The following is a 20,389-nucleotide window of genomic DNA, read 5'->3' as shown; positions in this document are numbered from 1 at the left end:
CCCAATAGCATTAGCGGCGCAATGCTACTCGGTCACTGCTAGCCGTCAGAGCTAGCATTAGCATGTTTGGGGTTTTATAGCAAAACTTGTTTTTAGAACGAAGATTTGACACATTTCTAGCGCCATTTTGACAGTAAATATGAAATCAATGGTCCAGTTTTAAAAATAGTGGTCCTTTACTTGTCGTGGAATGACTCCTACTGTGAAATTTCGTTCGGATTTTGAAATTGTTTCTGTGCTTCAAGGGATGGAAGCAAGATGGGGAATGAAGCTGACACCCAAATGCAAAGGACGTGAGGTAAGCCTAAAGTTTCCCCTCCTTACTAGGATGGTCCTTAAGCAATTTTCAAACATCTGTCAAGTGTTTTTTCCATCAAGTGCTGCATAATGATGCTGTGCACTGCAAATCCCAAAATCAATTCAGCTGCTTGCCTTCATATGCTAATTGTTGGGGGTGAGTGGCCTTTAGATTTGCACCTCTGCAATTATTTGAAATGACAGTTACCCTATGCATGAATCCTATTGCATTGGCAGAGATTGAAGCAGCCCTGGCAAAAGTACTCCTGCTCAGTCCTTAAGTAGAGGGACACTTGGAGTATGGGTGGAAAGCCAAAAAGAAAAGAAAGCAGCTTCACGACTAAAAAGTACTTGGAAGAAGTAGAGACTCAGAAATAAAAAATGTTTTTCTTTGTCAACGATATCAAGTCCCTAACTTTGCTAATACGTGTTCATGTTGGTCGTAACGCCAGAAAATTGATAATTTCATGCAACTCTTGAGGTAACTATTTCCAGGAAATATTAGTCCAATTCTGCACACATTTTTTCTCAACACCTTTTGGGGAATGGGGGGGTGTCGGAATACCAGGGATGTTTCACAAATGACATACAGACTTTTTGCATCAAGTGTCAGGGCCCTCTCGCTCCTCCTCCAACTCAGTCCGAGTCACCCTCAGCAGGAGTCGTAACGAAGCAAACGCTGCTGCCCACATGCCTTTCGAGGCTCACCGGTGCACTTATTCCGCCATTCATGATTTGCGGTATGGCGCTGAAAACGCCGCTGCGGAGGTCCTTGAGCGAGCACGTCCAAGTTTCCACCTACAAGGCTTGGGACGTCTTCTGGAGGAACGTGAGGGAGAGGCGGCTGTGGGGTGAGTCGCGATGGCAACCGCTACTGTCCACTGTTTGGCAGATGTGGATGGTGTATAGTTGAGTTACAAATGGAAAAAAAAAATAGCAACATTTGACAAAATCATCATGTTTTGAATTATTTCAATTGTGCTTAATATCTGGAGATGATAAATATAAAAGACATTCATCCTTATCATTGCTGCCTAATGGAAATAATTTACATTTGGTGACTATTTTTTTGGAGGCTACATTGAACCCCCTAGTTTTGGTGGAACAGCATTTGTCGAGTCGAACAACAGCGCCTCCCTCCCTCCCTCCCTCCGTCCGTCAGGTGGTGATGAATCAAACGAGCGCCGCTGTGGACGTTTATATTCGTCGACCGAAATGCAACCGCTTACTGCCACTGACCGATATCAACGTCAAGTATGTTTTTCAACTTCTGGAAATACTGCGCACGTTATATAATTGTTACCGTCCTGTTTTGGCGTCGTTTTCAACTTTTAGTCCAGTAACCAAAACGTTCGGGTTCAGGACAAGGGGGGGAAAGAAAAAAAAAAAAAAAAGCAATTCTGTTGATCTACTGTGCTGTAACTGCTCGGCACCTTAAGTTTTATTTGGGCTGTTAAGTTTTTTAATGAAGCGGTAATGATATGTGAAATTGCCATTGGAGGAGGAATTTGAAAAGTCAGAGAAAGAGCCGTAGTTTTCTAGTATGCAGCCAACTTAAGTGGCCCACCAAAAAAAACGTCATTGCATCAAAGCGTGAGGCTCGGCACATCCACAAGAGCGTCGAGATTGATTGGCCGTTTCATGACTGATTTGACGCTGCGGGTGGCATCCCGAGGCCGGTGGAGGTTTTGCGTGGCAACCTGCAAAAAAATCCGAAATCAACATAGCGAGTGATGAAAATGAAGCTTTGGGTTTTTTTGGAATGCGTTTTGGCCATGACAGTTTGGAGGGGTTTCCCTGCTCACAGTTCTGGTTGCCTGCCTGCCTGCCTGCCTGCCTGCCTGCCTGCCTGCCTGCCTGCCTGCCTGCCTGAGAAAATTGACACCGGCTCCAGCCGGTGACGTCAGAGCGGTGACGCCGACCCATCGGCCCGTTACGTCATCGGAAGAATCCTCGCGAAGGCCGTGGCCTGGCCTCATTATGCACAAGCGCATCGAGCGTCGTCGCACCTCTAGCAATCTCTAGGAAAATTGAAATGCAGGCGATGATGGAGCTGTTTTGTTTCTCTTCATAAATGGCGGGCGGGCGGGCGCAGCGGAGCTGAAAGCGTAGATCGTCCTTAGCATAGTTTGCGCAGCCTTAACCAAATGGCCTGATTTCAATATGGGAGTGGCTTTTGTTTTAGCAACTGGGTTGCTCTGGAGTGAGCCTTGTGCGCTTTTTGTTGACGGCTTGAGGACATTTAACAAAATCCTCATGATTGTCCTCGGCTTGCAAAACAGATTTATTGGTCATCTGCGCTCGCGCGCCCGCCGTGTCCCGTTGCCTCTTCTTCATCATCTCTCTCACCGTCTCAATATTTACTCCTCCGTAACTCACGGGCCAAATAAGGTCTCTGACCCGCAGCGGCGCTCTAAACAAAAGTTGTGTAAGCTTTTCCCCTCAGCCGTCATTGTGACGCTTTTCCAGAAGCCTGGAATGATTGCAAAGATGGCCGACAGTGGGCATTTGTTCTTTTTGTACTTGTGAGCGCTCTTCTGTGGTAATACGACGGACGGGCAGCATTCAATCAGAGTTTTATAAGGCCGCCGTGCGCCGTCGCCTCTGAAGCGCGCGCTTCCTTTGCTTTGAATGTCCCTAATTAACCTTCACCCGCGGCAAACATCCAATGCGGACGTCTCGCTGTTCCGCTTCCTCCTCTACGGGGACCCAAAACATTTCCCGCTGACGTTTGGCCATGTACTGCTTAAGGCGATACGAGCTGCAAACCTTTGTGATGAGGAATATTAGAATTATCCGTGAAGGGAATGATTTTTGGTCGCTCGCCAAAATGCGGCGCCAGAGTATCGCTGGCGTTCCGATGCAATATTTATCACACTGGTACGTCACAAAGTCATTTGGGGAACCGTTTTGGTTTCTATCCGCTCAGGAGCCGTCGTCACGGCCGCCTGCATTGCGTTTTAAGCACGTCCGTCACGTGACAACCTCAGATCTTTTCTTTCCATATCTTCCGTTTCTCTTATTTTTCCCCTATTGCGCCTCTTCTTTCAGACTCGAGGGATTTAGCTTCCGCTCTCCATTTCCAGATGTGAAATAGGAAAATATCCATACGGAATAGAAATGTACAGGATTCACGTTTGGAGTTGGTGGAAGCCAGCATGAAGATAGGGCATCTTTGAGTGATTTACCCAAACATTCCTTACCTTTTGTTTTTCAGCATTGAGCTCAGGGTAGGATGGATGAAGGTTTGCCGTGGCGATGGAGGTTGGCCCCTTTTTGTGTAATTCTGTCTTTCTTTTGTCTTTGCAACCTCCCACGTGACGGCGACGGCCTTAACCAGATCGTGCGTTTGTCGTCGTGCGCTGGCTGATAATCCAACGTAGTTTTATGGGCTTGTTCTCTTCCGTGCCCAGCAGGGATTTGAGATTTTGGACAAAAGAGGAAGACAACGTGCTCCTCCCTCACACCGGACACCTGTTAGGCGACATTCAATTTGCAGTTAACACGTTTTCCATTTGCAGTTAGTTGGCCCAATGGCAAACGTTGGAGCTCACCCAAACGTTTTCATTACTCAACTCAAGATTCCAGGCAAAATTTCGTCATTGGAAATTTCCTTTCGGAGCAGCGAAAACACGCTCGGGCGAAAGCACTCGCGTTTGTTGTTATTGTCGCGGGTGTCGCTTGAGATCTTAGCAGCTTGTTTGTATAAAGAAAGGTCATTTGTGCAGACGAGCCAGAGACGCTCGCCTGAGCCCCTTCTCGGAGGCTTTCGTTCCATTTCATCCTGAGGTGATGCAGCCATCTCCTCCCCCCCCCCCCCCCTACAGTCATTGTTTTCTTTGATTGCAGACCTCCCAAAGCGAAACACTGGTGTGAATCTGCCCATGTCAAAATATGCCGCAGGAGTCGTCGTGCGCGCGCGTCTGACTAAATTCCAGCTCGGCTGTTTTGACAGCGCCTGCCTCCCTCGCTGGCACTCACCAATCAATCCCTTTTTTTCTTCCCCTAATGGAAACGCAGCAGCGTTTGTACCAAAATGGCTCTCTGAGAGCACGCTAAGGCAGGAGGCGAGAATCATTTGCATTTTTGCTGCCTAATTTGGACGGGGGGGTTGGAATCCGTTACGGTTCGTAGTTCACCCTTTGCTTTGTTTACACATTGACGGGGGGCAAATTTGACCGCATATAAAGTAAGCACTGAAGTGGTTTGTTTATATTTTGATTTCCGTGGTAACCACAAACTAGTCGAGCCTGAATTCTTGCCATTTGCATGCATCTTTGCGTCAACTTGTTTGATGCCACGTCACTCAATGAATTGACTATCCACGTGTCTATTTTCAAAAAATGGTCTCGTTTCTTTTCTCGTTTACATTTTGCTTTGACTTGATCAGCGGCCCATTAAGCCGTGGCTAACTTGAATCTGTAACATATTTTGTGTAAACATTATTTCCAAAACGCTTCCAATTCTGCACTTAGCTCTCATTTCCGATTTAGATTTCATCAACAGCCCATTTGGGCAGAAAACTCGATTAGGAACCTCAATTGACTTTGCACCTGTCTCGCACATAAACTTTTTTTTTTTACTTTAACAAACGGTCCCTCTCTTCTCATTTGTCTATTTTGATTTCATCAACCATCCATTTTTTTTTTTTTTTTTCCCTTGGTCTTGATGATCTGGTGCGACGCACGGCTAGCTCCCGCTAATCTTTCTCCACATTCATCATACTTGTCAACTCAAGTGACTTCTCCGTCTCCTCCGGCTGAGATTTTGGCCACCCTCGCCTCACGTCTGCTCTGACCGGCCCATCCTTGCTCCGGAACCGTTTGCCGGAATCCTTTGTGCCGCCCGGGGAGTTGGATCGGAAGGTGTAAAAGGCTGGGACCATAGAAGAGGCAGCGGAAAGTGCAGGAGAGGAGGCAAAGTCGCAGAAGCAGCTTAGGAGTGGTGTCGGGCGAGATAAGGGCGGCCGGTGCAGATAAGATCCGAAACAGCAGCAGGTCAGCGGCCAGGTCAGCGGCCAGGTTGCGTTAATAACGGAGTCGTGTGACTTTTTTTTTTTTTTTTTTTTTTTTCTTCCTCCGTGTCAAAACACAATCCGATTTTCCTTCGTTTGTTTTCGTGAATGGAGCTCCCAACTGTGGTCGAGTGTGTAAAAAAACAAACGGAGCCTCAGTGGCTTAAAAACCTTGGCAATGACACCCGATGCTAATCGCTCTCTGAACTGACTCATCATACTCCTCTGGCGAGATGCTTTCGATTTTCTGTCCTCCGTCCATTAGCCGCCTCTCAAAAGCTCCCCCGGAGAGACGCGGCGGGGGCCCGTTTAACCATCGCCCGATTGTCTCCGGCTTTAAGGGAAAACGGCAAGCCGGTGAGTCGGCCTCTGAACAACGGTTCAACAATGGTTGCTTTCCTTGGCCGCCGCTTCTCCACTAGTTTCAGTCAGACGAGGGAGGAGGGCGGGACCAAATTGCAGGTGTCGGGAGACAAAACAACAGCGGGATGGATGAAAGCCAGAGTTCCATTGAACGATCAGGCTTTTTTTTTTATATATATATTATTCTTCTCTCTGGAAACTAATTTAAGTGTCCCTCCCTCGAGTTGTCGTGTGTCCTCTCGGCTTCTACGAGCATATCCACCTTTTGTATCTTCATCCAACCGGGCCGACCTTTCTCCCAATGACAAATAAATAAATAGCACGGCCCCGGTGGCTGGTGTCGCACTGTAGCGGTGCTATCCTGCCGCCAGGTGGCGCATCTGCGTCAAACCCCCAGAAAGACGTCAGTCGTGAGAGAACTGAAGGACATTTCTGGTGTACTGAACTTCATCACGGCAGCGCAGAAACGATCAGCGGAATTTTGAAACAAATCTGAACCCTCGTTAGATTTCTAGAATGTCATCAATTGGCAAATTTTCTTGACCGATGGCGGAATATCATCTTTGTTTCTGCAGCGTAACAAAAATAGTAAGAGCTGCAGCAACAGAATTACTGTCAGTGACCCACTTCCAGCCTTTGTGTTGGCGGATGTTTTTATTATTTGAACCCACAAGACCATGCGCGCAAACACACACGCATACGCACGCACGTATTGTGCTGGCTGCTCTAATCATTTGGTTCCACACAGTGTCTGCTAGCGTAGCATTAGCCTAAATACATACAGTATGTCTAATTAAGCCTGCAGCAGGTTGGCCTCGTTTGTCTGTAAGCAAAAGATAGATGCTATTTGACAGCAGCCGCCGTCGCCGCCAATAACGCTTATCGTATTTGCACAAATCGTGTCTGGAAGTGTTTATTGCCTGTCAAGCGTAAATGCGGAGGGGCTCGGCTTTTATTTGTAGGCCCTTTTGGAATACACGGCTACTTTGACTTACGAGGCTTAACCGTTCACTCGACTCATCTCGAGTCAAGATTCTCCATCCAAGTGAATGGACGCGGCGTAAAGGGCTTCTTTCCTCCCCTCCTCCTGTGCCATGCGCGTAATGGTGCCTTTAGCCGTCGTCCACCTTTGCCACCCACGGGCTTCGCTCCCCCAAAGATGGTACCTTTAATGTGGTGATCTTTTCAGATGAATGATTCTCGATAGGGAAAGATGGCCTAACCTTTTCAGCGGGGGCAGAAAGACCTCTTGAGCGAGATGCGTGCAAACAGACGTCACCTTTTATAATGGCTGAGTTGAGCTTGGAAGGAAAAAAAAACTTTGATTAAATATACAACTTGTGTTGTTGTTTTTTACCTCTAATGTGTGCAGAGTGCATTGATCCGTGCGCAGGAGTCGTTAGGGAATCTGGCTCCTATGCCAACGTCAGACAGATTCAACAACTCTCTCGTACTTTCTAGAGCAATCCGTCTTCTGGTCGGCCTCGTGGCGTTGCGGTCGTTCAAAGAAGTCTCCGGATGCATTCAAAGGCATTTTGCAGTGCTCAGTGAGTCAGTTCTGCGCTGGAGTCGAATCGATCCAAAAATGGCAATTTGGAGCCCGGAAGAGTGACGGAGTGACGTAAACACGGCCGCTAACAGGATGCTAATAGGATGCACGTCCAAGTTTGTGCTCCGAATCCCCAAAAGGTGAAGTCCTGGGCAGACGGCCAACTCCGTCCGCCATCATCACCCCGGCTCCCGTTAAGTCCCTCAAGCTGCCAAAAGAACACTGCTGGGGATTCGCAAAAAGAGTCAATTAAACATTTGGAGATTAAATGCGGCTCCCCTCGACACACAAGTGGATTAGGAATGGTCGATAATGAGCCAGCCAGCCAGCCAGCCAGCTCCCCCCCCCCCCCCCCCATTTTCTTTTCTCTTGTCCCCTGGACATTTGACATTGAGATTTTACAGGGAGAGGAAAGCGCCACAGTAGTCAAATGTTGTCCAGTTTTCAAAAAAGAAAATCTTGAACTGAGCGGAAGTTCTCCTCATCAGGGTCTCGGCTTTCTGTGCTTATCTCAGACGACTTTTGGCAGGCGGCGGCCTGATGATGCTTGGCTGCCACGTGGCTTTCTCACTCATGTTGATCGGTTACGTTTGCTAGATTGAAAATGCATTCATGGAGGGAAATACTAATGGGCCCGCCGGGCATTTCCCCTGTTTGCCAGATGGCCAGTCTTAGGTATGCGACCATTGTTTCATTTGTTGACTAGAACATTTTTGCGTTATTGTGGATGTGGTCGGATGTTGAAAATGATGATCATCTGACATCGACCGTTAATGAGCGACGAAGATTCGGGCGGCGGGAGGGGGATTGCCGATAAATCGGACGCATTTTCTATGAGTTCTGCGCTCTGACAGATGAGCAGAAATGACGGGCAGAACAATCCCAGGCGGCCTTCTCAGGAAGGCGGCGATGAATCACAGAGGCATTTCCTGAGCGGGCCGGGCCGGGCCGGCGGGACGATTCTTCAGTATGCGTCGGTCGGCGCTCTTACGGGCAGAGACTTCCTCTTGTTGCGCTCGCTTCACCTGGAGCCAGCCCAAAGAATGCCGGCCAAAGGTTTGACAACGAGGCACGGTGTTCCTCATATTTGTAACTTTGTACAAACGATTGACGACGACGACGAGAAGCTGCCGAGACCAGAGCGCCTCAGAAGACGTCCGAACCGCCGTTGGTTTTTAAAGACTGGCATTTTCTCACTCAATTATTGCGACTCCCAGAGGACCATTTGACGGCAAATAATTGGCGTCCAAATGGATTTTTTCTTTTGTCAGGCCCGTGGTGGGTGTATGTGTCCGTGACAAGCAACCATCAATTTTACTGTGTTGCCACTGCAGACCCATCCAAGCAAGCCTCAATTGGCTTCAGGTGGGATCTGACCTGACCTGACTCACTGGGATGGGGAGGAATTTCCAAACACTAATCGGGCCCAAAGTCCGGTAATAGATTCCTGGCAAGGCGGGGCTGCTGGCAAGCCCGCAGAGCGCCGCCGCCTTTCCATCAAGCTCCCGAACAAAACACTTTATTTATAGTGTCGTCAACAAGGACACTTTGTTTTGTGCTTCCGCTGGTGAGTTGGTTTGCTTCCGTGATGTGGTGATCTTTAATAAATGCTTTTCTCCACTTCTCTTTATTGGAGCTTAAACGTACAATTGGAAAAATGTCAACAGGAAGAAGTTTTTTCATTTTCACTTTGGTCGTATTCTGGCGAGCGGCCAGAACGGACCACTTTTGTCGCTACGCTAACGTCGCGCGACGTGTCCGTGGAGCGTCTGTAACACAGGGTGAGGCCAAATTTCAAGACGCTTCCTGTCCGAGCCACTCGGAAATACCGAACCCCAAAGCCTCTGAGGCTTCCTTCAGATTAGACTACACACACACACAGGTTTACACAACAGTAAACTGGGACACACCCCAGAGCACACAAGTAAGTAAGTAAGCAAGCAGCCATGCCAAGTTTGCGGGGGTAAACACATCATGCACGTCCCCTTGTAAGCGTACGGCCGCCTGGCTGCAACACACACACACACACACACACACATTTGGAACTCCCATCCGTTGGGAGTATTGTTGAATTCTTCCTCTTCTGACGCCCAGCAGGCTCAGGAAAAGGAAATGCACTCTTGTGTAACCTTTCTACACAGAGATACTAAAAGAGAGAGTTTTTTGTTGTTGTTTTTTTGTGACAAATTGCGATCAATCCCGGTCTCGACATGTTTTACCGTGGAGGCCAAAGTTGAGGATTGAATCGGAAGTGGTCGCTTTCTCAGAAAACCGGAGCTTGTCTCGGACTTCTGACCTCCATTTGTCCTTTTTTATTTCCGTCACCCAATGAGATTTGGAAAAAAAAAGTGACAATCCAGTTTGGACAAATGAAGGAGTTGAAGCTGCAAGTAGCGTAGGAAGTCAACGGAAACTTTTGAAACAGCCTTCTCGTACAAGTGAGTCTCCGAAGAAGTTGATGAGATACTCTTCTCCCTCCGCTCGGAAATTAATGTAGCGAGAGCCTTTAAGAGTTTATTCACATTTGAAAGCTGCAATGCAAACACCTCCGCGCAAAATGGAAGGCCATTAGCACTAATGGCGTACCTGACGAAACCTCAAAGACGTACACGTCGTGCCGAGGACTTGGCGGCCCATTTGGAGACCTTCTCATTTTGGCTGAGTGTCGTTTTTTTCAACGCTAATCTTCTTAACGACCTTCTCTCTGTTTGTTGTTCGTTGTACAATCCGAGGCAATGAAATCGTCAGCTCAATGTGCGAGTGGATGCGACCGACCGACCGACCGCGCAATGTTTTGATCTCTATCGGCCCTTTTCCTTGCCACCCCATTGCGAGAAAGGCAAAACGTCTCGGGATGACGTTGGAGAAATACGCGCCGGCTAATGATTTTGACCTCACTCTGACCGCAGTGATTCAACTTTCCGAAAAAAGAATGCCAGAAATATGAATGGCTAAATTCCCCGCTGATGTTCACATGTCGGGAGCAAAGGGTTATTTTAGGGCACTCCCCCCCCCCCCCCCCCCCCCCCCCGGTGTTTAGATGGTCTGCTCCTGACCAGAGGAAGAGGAGTGGCAGGGAGGGGAAATGTCCAACAATGACTTTCTTAACATGAAGCGTGACACGAACGACACATCAGCACCGCTCTTCCTCGCTCCAACTCGGGATTTGAAACTTTGCCCACTTTGGATTTCATACTTTTGACAGTCCTCTTTTGTTTGGGTTGAAATTGCTGTGAGTATTTTTGTGGCATCCAAATGGAAGTTTGCTAACAAGCTTGAAGCATGTTAATCCCAAGTGAGTATGTGTTGACTCGTAATCCAATGTCTGTGCACGATGACAGACAGCTGCTATTTAATAGGCCTCAGCGAGATAAGCATGTTTAATTAGCATCGTGAGCAGTAATTAATTAGAAGCCCATGACGCCTTTGCTACTGTGAATGTTTCCTCAAACGTCTGTTTGCGCATATAGGAAACTTTTCCCTTCCGTTTGCGATACCTGATGTTAAAAAGTGTTGATTATGGCTGTAAAATAAAATCCGCATCAGTGACTTAGCTAACAACTAGCGCTACTTGATCATAACTGACCCAAAAAAACCAGACTTTATGTCTATTTATTGATTGTTTTATACCTCTATATTTAAACACCAAGATGTTCAAGCAAACCGGATGATTCCGTCCAACCATCTTAACGCTAACGTATAATGTGATAGACGACATGCTAATGGAGATTAGCATCGTCGCTAATTGTAAACCTAACTCTAGATTATGATGTATTCATTCTCTCCGCTATTAGTGTAGCTCAGTTGGGGACCTTCTCTGCCTCGCTCCTTCATCCATAGAAAATGGCTCTCTACATTGTCTTGATTTTGACATTCCAAAGTTTTCAAGGGAGCGCCACTTCTGGAGCCAACTACCGACACATCACCCACCGACTCGGTTCTTTTGTTCCTTTTTCCGTCAGCGGTTCATCCGTGTCGACATTTGGACTCTTCCTGTCACTTTGAGTCGGGAGCGGTCTTGATCAGTAGAGCCGAGCAGCTGCAAACGCAGAAGGGAATCAACGACGCGCCGCATCGTGATCTGTTTTGTTTGGAGAAAGAAAGAAAGAATTCCCCCGGGTTGGCCGGCCGTCTCTCCCGTTTGCTTCCCCCGACCTCGGGAGGGTTTAGCCTAACTCATTAAAGCTTGGCGCGGAACGACTAACTCTTTTGGGGGGGGGGGGAGGGGGGTTGGTGGATTCAGTGGAGCTGTCTTTCCGCCGGAGCGTACTTTGTACCCGTGTTGGCCAGCATTGACTCAGAATGCAGCGGCACCTGCCAGCGTGCGCGTGTGTTAATCACGCCGACTTTCGGCATTCGCCCCACTTCCAGTGCAATGATTTGATTTATCTTGAGTGATGTGGTCCGTTTCACCTATACTAAAAACCATGAAATCATTTCCCCATGTGGACACGATGCCTTTCATAACCTTGCCCGACCGACTCTGAGGCCCTTATGGATTATGGAAAAGTTTCATTTCCAATTAACATTCAGGGTTTTCAAAGTAATCGCCAGCAAAAATGAAAAAGATGCAGAAAAAAAAAAGAATCGCCTGTGAAAGGCTGATTTCATCGTGTTTTGAATTTCATCAGCAAGATGCCCTTGGAAAAGGTTTTTGTTTTTATAACAGCCCTTGCTCCTGCTTCTGCTCTGCTGTTTTGTACAGGATGTTGGAAAAAGTCTGAGAAAAATATGCACCCGAGTTCAACACAATTTGGTGTGTTTGACTTTGTCCCGTTTAAAAACCCAAAATGGCCGCATAACAGCACTTCAATTGCTTTTTTGACACATTTCCAATTTGGCCTCCAATACAAAGCAAACAGTCCAAGTTTCAAACCTCTTGACCTTTGGGGAGTTTTCCCGAGTAGAGGACTCCAAACCGCCGCTTGGAGGTACCATACCGTCGCTCCCGAATCTCAACCGACAGCGCGTTACGTAAGAGAGGGGAAAATGGAAATGGGCACAAATCGGCTAGCGGGAGGCGAGTAAGCTTGAAAATGACACCATTCACGCTCGCTTGTGGACATTTGAAGGAAGAAAACACTTCAAAGCTGTCAGAAACAACAATGACGCGTCACGCCCCACCTCGGTGTTCCCTGTTTACGTAAGCGATGCTATCTGCCCGCCTCCCATTTGGCTATTAGCGCACAGTCGCTAAAGGCCTCTTCCTTTTCCAAATGACCGTGGTGTCCAAGGAAGTTGCGGCGTGGCGTGGCGTGGCGTGGCGCGGCGCGGCGCGGCGTGGCGGTTGGCCCCTTTGCGTTCCGATAAAGAGATTCGGATGTGCGATGGAGCGCAATATCCAGCCCTCTATTTCTTCTAGCACATGCCCTTATGTTTTTGGTCAGTCTTAGTCGTGGTGTAAATTGGCGTAACATTGGAGCAAACATTTATTCAGCAGAATAGTCACAGATTGACTTTAGCATAAACACAGGGCAGCTAGTCGAGGGAAAAAAAACCCGCAATCGTTGCTAAAGAGAAAAGTTGCGATAGGCTTGAGTTCACACCGTCCAAAAAATCAAACGTCTAGCACCCGGTCAATATTTTCGGACGTATTTTCAACCCTTACCTTCGGACCGAGTTCGCTATCCGCCAGTCAGCGGTAATTCAAATTGTCACAGATAATGAATAGCCCGCATGCGCCCCCAGGTCGTTTCCAACGCCAATTGAATCAAAGCTCATAAAGAGACGGCCCACCGATTATTTGTTCTCTGAAAGCGTTGAAACTCCAGTTGTTGTTGTTTTTTTCTTTGCAGAGATCGAAGCCAAGGAGGCCTGCGATTGGCTGCGAGCGGCCGGCTTCCCTCAATACGTGCAATTGTTCAAAGGTAAAGAACCTGCCTTGATTTTGATCTGGAGGCTACTTCCAATGATGGCTCAAAGCAAATTAGACCCGGAAATGCTAACAATTGTGTTGAGTTGAAAAAGTGCAATTGGAGTCCCAAAGTAAGCTTGATATCAGACTGCAGGTTTCCCATCGACGTGGAGCTCGCCAAGAGGGATCACCGCTTCCTGGATAAAGACGCTCTGGATTCCCTCTGCAGGTAGCGTTCTCGACATTGAGGAATTTTTGGGTGGCAAATCTCGTCCGAGGGAACCTGACGGCCAGCGCTTTATAATCTAATATATAACCGAGCACCAAGGAAGGAGAAGGCGTTGAATGCCACTTTGGGAGCCCTTGAACCTTGAATTCACCCTGGCTTGCTTTCCCTGCTCGGCTTTAATGACATTTGATACGGCGGCTCACGTTTGAGCTCTCTCCCGACTGCAAAGTTGTGTTTTGGCGCCATGTCGCAGAAGCGTCACCAGACACTCACTGCCTGCAGTGAAATCAACAAGCGGCTAACGACAGAAGCTCATTCGAGTCAAAGTTGATGATAGTGAGCAAAGTCACAATCTCCGTAGTCCTAAACCGGCACATTGGAATCCAAAGCATCATTTGTTATTTTGCCAGCCATTTCGACCGCTTGAGTCATTTCCCAGGTGACCTGAATCTCCAATGTGTTGCATCACTCTCTGACTGCTCTTCCTCTTTGCAGGCGTCTGTTCACGTTGAACAAATGTGCCGAGATGAGGCTGGACCTGCCAAAGGACAAATATCAAGTGAGTTGTTGAGAAGGAAAAGAAAACGGACGGCTTCGTTACGTGACCATCGTGGTCCTCTTCAGAGCGACGAAGACTCTTATCGAGGACCATCTTTGCGCCATCAGCCCCATGTGGACCCACGACAGCGGAGGCGACAATGGCGCCCGCCTGGACTCCTCTACAGAACCGCTCCGCTTGACTGACACCTCCAGTTCCCCTCAGGACGACGTCAGCTCCATTCACAGTTCCGGCAGCACCGAGAGCGAAGGGCGAAACGGGACGAGTCCGAGAGAAGGCGCCGCCGACAGAAGCGCCGCCGAGGACCCCAGCCGCCAGCCGGAGCTCCTCGCGCTGCTCCTCCTCAAACAAGACTCCGTCCTCCATCAGCGGACCCCCGTCACCTGGAAGCGGCGGAGGATCGTCCACCGTCAGTCTGGAAGCATGCGTGATGGATAAACCGCCCCGCAAAAAGGGGACCAGCCTTCTGAGGAAGATGGACAAACTGAGGTTGAGAGGAACAACCGGCCTCCTCTCTCCACCGAGGAACCATCTGACCGGGATGGTCCCAGGGTCTGTGGGAGGAAGGTGAGGATTCTTCCACAGGGCTCCTATTTATCTGATTGATTTTTCTTTGCAGGACCACGCCATCATGAAACGCCTGCAGTTCGAATACCAAGCTGCCCTTTCTTTTTTGTTTCTTCCTAGCCGTGCGTCATCTTTGCTCTCGTCGCCGCACGCCACAAGCAGCGGCGGCAGCAGCAACAGCCACTCTGAGAGCAGCAGCGCCGTTAGCACGCCCAGCCCTGTCACGCGTGTCCGCAGTAACTGCAAACGCGGCGAAATGGGCGAGGGCGTTGACCGCCCACGACAACAACCATACAAGTACCCCGGTCAGTTGAGACATACGCTGGCTGGCTGGCTGGCTGGCTGGCGGCTGGCTGGCTTGTTTTTTTTTTGGGATCAAGTAATGTTCCATATCATGTGCATAAGTTGGACTTTCTTTGATCCTCTCAGGACTACAAGGGCCAGATCAACAACAACAACATCAGCAGCAGCCACAACAGCCTGCTCTTCCACCATCCCCCACGGCACAAAAACCGGGCACCTTTTCCAACCTCCCTCGCCCACAAGCACGCCCTCCTGGATCAATCCTCTGTCAACTGGAGGACGGGCAGCTTTCGCGGTTACCGGCAACGACGCGGTTGCCGCCGGGGCGCCGCGTGGCTCGACGCCTCGCCCGACCACAGGCTGAGCATCTACGACAACGTGCCGGACGAGCGGCGGCTGTCTGAAAGCCAAAGTGGGGGGAACAACGTTAGCGACGTGGAGAGGATGATGGGAGACGAGGTGGGTCCTGTGTGTTGAGACTTGAATTGGATTCTTTGAAATCAAACCCACTTGATGGCTCTTTTTGGGAGACGAGGTGGGTCCTGTGTGTTGAGACTTGAATTGGATTCTTTGAAATCAAACCCACTTGATGGCTCTTTTTGGGAGACGAGGTGGGTCCTGTGTGTTGAGACTTGAATTGGATTCTTTGAAATCAAACCCACTTGATGGCTCTTTTTGGGAGACGAGGTGGGTCCTGTGTGTTGAGACTTGAATTGGATTCTTTGAAATCAAACCCACTTGATGGCTCTTTTTGGGCTTCTCCATGCTCCTCATGCGCGTTGCCCTTTTGGCCGTCAGGTATCTCCACTGTTGGGAGGCGAGGACGTTTTCTCGGCCCTGGACACGGTTTTGGAAAGGATCAACGACCTGCAGCAACTGGTCTCCACCTGGACCGAGAGTCTGTCCGAAGACGACCGTCGGCGACATTCCGCCTCTTCTTCGACTTCCTCCTGCTGCGACGACTCGCCCGCCGACGGCTCCTCCTGCCCTTCTTCGTCCCCGACCCCGGAGGTCCAGCGATCGGAGGACGACGAGGGGGAGAGCTGCGAAGACGATTCCGAGACTAGATCGCCTCGAGTCAAGAGCGGGTGAGGAACGGCAAAAGACGTCGACATTTATTTTCACATTAAGTGTCATTTTGGTGCGTTTCTAGTCGGCAGCTGCGCCGGTCCAGTGAGCAGAGCCTTCCCTCTTTGCCAGCCGGTCCGGGCGTGGAAAAGCAGTCCGTCTCCCAGTTGGCCCTCCTTCAGAAGCTGGCCCTGCTCAAACTCACCGCCCTGATGGACAAGCACTCGCCGTCCAGCAAGCAAGGTTGGAGCTGGTAAGATCGTAAACAAAAAGAGAATTGTGTCGCCGCGTGGGCTAAACGGACGGCTAAATATTTCAGGCAGCAGCCTGATTGGAAAAGGCATCTATTATTCAGGGCTCAGGTGCAGACGGGCTCCCTGGCTGGACAATTACACTAACAGATATTTTTTCCAAGGAAGAAACTTTTGAAAAATCACACGCTGGAGATATTCCGTAACAAGGATGAATAATAACCTGTGGCTGCTTGTTTTTTTTGTTTACCACCAACCAATCCTGAGGATTATTTCCTCAGGAGCAAATAAATAATTGCCAAGTACGTCCTAATGAAACATCAACATATTTGAGTTGAAAGTGCCAGACAATTGGAGTTGTCCCGGCAGCAGATTCTCTTTTGGATGCGCTCTCATTTTTAATCCAGTTTTTATTCGAGCCTGGTGCTGGCGCGCATGCTGATGTTTCAAATGTGTGAGGAGGGCATTTTTTGAGAAGGTTTGTGGCAGGATTTCACAAAGAGCCGACCGACGTGACTCGCGCACAACTTGAAGCCAAAAGTGCAAAAAAGAATCTTTTCAGGAAGACAGCTCATTCTGGGCAGGAAATGACAGCGGCGGCGTGTCAAAGGAGCCGCTCGGAAGGAGCCGCTCGGAAGGCTACGCCGTGAAACCGGATGATGAGCCAGCCCAGCGAGAGATTCATTAGCGATTACGAGCGACCCCCCCCCCCCCCCCCCCCCCCCCAAAATGGCCTGAAATGTCCTAGTCTTTGATCCGCTTCCATCATTTCCTGAGCATGTTCTTTTTTTCTTTTTTTCTCCCCCTTCTTCCCAGTATGCACATATTCAACCATCAGGGACACGCACACACGGTTCATTTGGCTCTTCCTTCAAAGGAAGCGTATTGGGCCATGTTTCCTGTGCCACCGTCCAAGCAGTTTGATCTCATGGCTTACGAGAACAAAAATCAAAGCGCAAATAAAATTCCACCTGCTGAAAGGATGATTGGAATAAAGGGAGTGTCTCATCATCCATCACGACGTACGTCTTTTGGTCATAGGAGCGTTCCCAAGGCGACGGTGAGGAAGGCGCCGCCCGCCAAGGCCAGGCCGGTTTTCGGTGTCCCCCTGCTGGTCAACGTGCAGCGAACAGGAGCACCCCTCCCTCCCGGCATCCTCAAGGCGCTTGTTTACCTCAGGACGCAATGTCTGGACCAGGTGACCCCGCCGTCAAAAAATCCGAAGCGGCGGGACCAGATGGAGCGCTTAAACTTTGCGCGCACGTGCCCTCAGGTGGGTCTTTTTCGGAAGTCGGGCTCGAAGTCTCGGACCCAGCGCTTGCGCGAGACGCTGGAGTCGGACCCCGACGGCGTCTCCTACGACGGCCAGTCGGCGTTCGACGTGGCCGACCTGGTCAAGCAGTACTTCCGGGACCTGCCCGAGCCCGTCTTCACCTTCAAGCTCTGCGAGTCCTTCCTGCACATTTACCAATGTGAGTAGCGCTCGGTGTCATTTTTACCAAGATGAGGTCAATTTAAAAAAGAAAAGAATGAAAAAAATCAAGGGGAATTCCGATTTTTCAGCTTGAACAGAATAAAATGTTTTTTTCTATCTTTTTAACAGTCTCCATCCATCATTCCAGTTTGAGCATATTCCAAAAATTCACGTCACCCACGCTATGAGTTTTCCATTCCATTTGATCAAAAGGTTCACGTTCCGAATTGAAACGATTCAGCACATTTCAGCATTTTCAAATTCACACGTCCCAAACGTTTCACCCAAAAACAGGCCTAAATTGCTGTAAAGGATGTCATACGTACATAGTGTGACTTTTTGGCAAGCTTTTTTTCGTGCTGGAAGAAGAATACAAATTGATATTGGAAAAAGCTCACCTTGGAGAAGTGGCACGCGCACTGCACTTTGCAGCTCGAAAAGATTTATTGAGCGGCATAAAAGCATGGAGCAGAAAGCTGAGGCGTGCGCCCGTCCGCCCGCCGCTGTCTGCAGATTTCCCCAAAGATCAACAGCTGCCGGCGGCCCAGGCGGCCATCTTGCTGCTGCCGGACGAGAACCGCGAGGCGCTGCGGACGTTGCTCTTCTTCCTCCGCGACGTGGTGGCCTGCGTGGACAACAACCACATGACGCCCACCAATGTGGCCGTCTGCCTCGCGCCGTCGCTTTTCCACCTCAACGCCCTCAAGAGGGACGCCGGCGCCAAAAGGTTCCCTTGGAGACACAAAAGAAACACTTTGGAGGGTTTGATTTCATTTGGGTTTTGTTCTGCCGTGTCGTTGCCTCTTCAGATCCAGTCACAGGAAGTACAGTCTGGGTCGTCCGGACCAACGCGACTTAAGCGAGAACCTGGCCGCCACGCAGGGCCTGGCCAACATGATCGGCGAAGCGGAGAGACTTTTCCAGGTAGCCACGGACAGACAACCTTCGGGTCGGAAGATTCCGTCTGAATTTCTATTTTGATCTCTCGTAGATTCCGGAGTTTTGGCCGAGCTCCTCCGCCGCCGCCGTGACCGACCAGCCGATTGGGGAGGAGGAGCTGGAGCAGAACCTGAGGAAGCTCCAGCAGAATACGCCGTTCCTCATCAAGGAAGCCAGGGACAAAGGTCGAAGCTGGGAGAGTTGTCCCGCTCCCGAAAACGTGGAGCTGGCCGTCAAGAAGGTCAATTAGACAGACAGACAGACAGACAGACAGACAGATAGCTAGCTAGCGACTTTGCCGAGATTTCGTTTCACCGTTTTTTTTCTCAAATTGTGACGGCTGGCAGACGTGGTGGGGCTGCCCGCTGTGGACGTGGCGCGTCTCGGTGGAGGTAGACGCCGGCCGGGAGGTTTTGCTCCGCCGGCTCCTCGAGCGACCGTGGGACGACGACGCGCGGCGGGGCTCCGTCATCCAGGCGCTGGGCGAGCGCGCCCACGTCTACCGATACCTCCGGCGGGGCCCCGACGCCGGCCTGGCCTCCTGCCTGCCGCGGGAGCACCTGCTGCTCAGGTAAAAAAAAAGAAAAAATCAAATCCAAAATAGTCTGAGAGAGGGAGTGAGTTTTTTTCTTTTCTTTTTTGCGTGAACGAGGCTGATGAATATTTAATCCCAGCCTGCAGTCAGATGAGATTTGACAGCGTGTGTGTGTTTGCTTTTGTCATCCGCCCGTGTTTTTTTGTCAGCGCATAAATGAACTCTGTGTTACCTCTGAGTCAGTCAGACACTTGAGTTATTTATTTATGCTCGAATCACACGGAAGGAAACATCCAACCGCATCTGCATCACGCGCCAATCGTTTAGGCGGACGCATTGGAAACATCAACGCCTTTTAATTGATGAGATGATTCGCTTCTTGCAAATTACAAGAACAAGGACGCAATTCTCTGTGATGTGAAATTTGATTGTAGGGAAGGCTATTGAAGAATTATGTTTCTTTTCTAGGGGGAAAAGCTTTGATCGCGTCCGTTTCTCTTGCTGAGGACCATTTGATTCAACATTTTGTTTATCATCCTTTCCAATGTCAAAACTACTGCTTGATCATTTTCTGAATTTTTTCATATCCTAATTTGAAAACCAATGCTTGCGGTCGTAGGACGTGGCAGCCGGAGGCGACTCGCGACCCGCTCTACGTGTCGTCCGTGTCCACGCAGCACCCGCACGTGCCGCCACCGGAGGGCGTCCGAGTGCACACGCACGCTTGCCTTTACCTGCTGGAAGCCTCCGCCGGCAAGAGCCGCCTCACGCACCTGTGCCGCACCGATACCAGGTACGCAGGAACTGCACTGACTTTCCTGCACCGCCGCGTAGCCGGTTTGCGAGGCAACTCCTCCCTCAAACGTTTCCTGTGTCATGCTCTAGAGGGCGCTCTCCGGCGTGGCACCGCCAAGTGAGCGGACATCGCATGGTCGCCTCTCTGCTGGCCATCAAAGCGTCCATCGAAGGAAGGCACAACGAGACCGCCGTTTGAGGACGCCCGCTGGGAAGGATTGTTCATTTTATTTAGATTTTTGAATGCTTCAAAAAGGTAACACTTCTCACACCCTGCCAAACGGCAACCTTTGAAAAAAATGAAGAATGGAACGCTCCGCATTATTTAATGTACTACACTAGTAAGACATATTTATAAGCTTTGGAGTGAGGAAGTGCAAGTGATCAGCGCTAAGCGTCTGATTAAAAGGGTTTTATTTCTCGGAGAAAACTGTTTGCTGTCTTATTTACAAGGCAAAAGAATAGAATTCAAGCCAAGCAATTGTTTTAAAAAGAGGGGGAGAAATAGTCCACAAGTTTCCTGAAGCTAACACGCATAAAGGAGGAGAGGGTTCGGGTTGAGGGCAGGGCTAGAGTCCACATGTACAGTAAA

The 20,389-nt window shown here is 49.5% G+C and overlaps 1 protein-coding gene and 1 long non-coding RNA gene across 2 annotated transcripts; one reads left to right on the top strand and one right to left on the bottom strand.

The window, feature by feature from the left end:
• The first annotated feature begins 884 nt into the window (after positions 1 to 884).
• si:dkeyp-23e4.3 (rho GTPase-activating protein 7) lies at positions 885 to 20,084 on the top strand. Its single transcript, XM_037270074.1, has 18 exons — positions 885 to 1,148; positions 13,019 to 13,090; positions 13,225 to 13,306; positions 13,802 to 13,865; positions 13,931 to 13,978; positions 14,050 to 14,432; positions 14,553 to 14,728; positions 14,857 to 15,194; positions 15,534 to 15,823; positions 15,889 to 16,056; positions 17,096 to 17,252; positions 17,328 to 17,526; positions 18,042 to 18,255; positions 18,338 to 18,452; positions 18,520 to 18,708; positions 18,815 to 19,038; positions 19,622 to 19,795; positions 19,888 to 20,084. Exons 1-18 carry the CDS (start codon positions 1,028 to 1,030, stop codon positions 19,994 to 19,996), a joined length of 3,123 nt encoding a protein of 1,040 aa, XP_037125969.1. The 5' UTR covers positions 885 to 1,027; the 3' UTR covers positions 19,997 to 20,084.
• LOC119133516 lies at positions 3,326 to 4,625 on the bottom strand. Its single transcript, XR_005100147.1, has 2 exons — positions 3,852 to 4,625; positions 3,326 to 3,771 (listed from the first exon to the last, which is right to left on the bottom strand). It is a non-coding gene; the product is annotated as an uncharacterized LOC119133516 (long non-coding RNA).
• Positions 20,085 to 20,389: the final 305 nt, after the last annotated feature.

This window comes from Syngnathus acus, chromosome 14, assembly GCF_901709675.1.
Source record: "Syngnathus acus chromosome 14, fSynAcu1.2, whole genome shotgun sequence".
Lineage (NCBI taxonomy): Eukaryota > Metazoa > Chordata > Actinopteri > Syngnathiformes > Syngnathidae > Syngnathus > Syngnathus acus.
The sequence above is the reverse complement of the archived record's forward strand: the minus strand, read 5'-3'. Positions and strand labels throughout refer to the sequence as shown.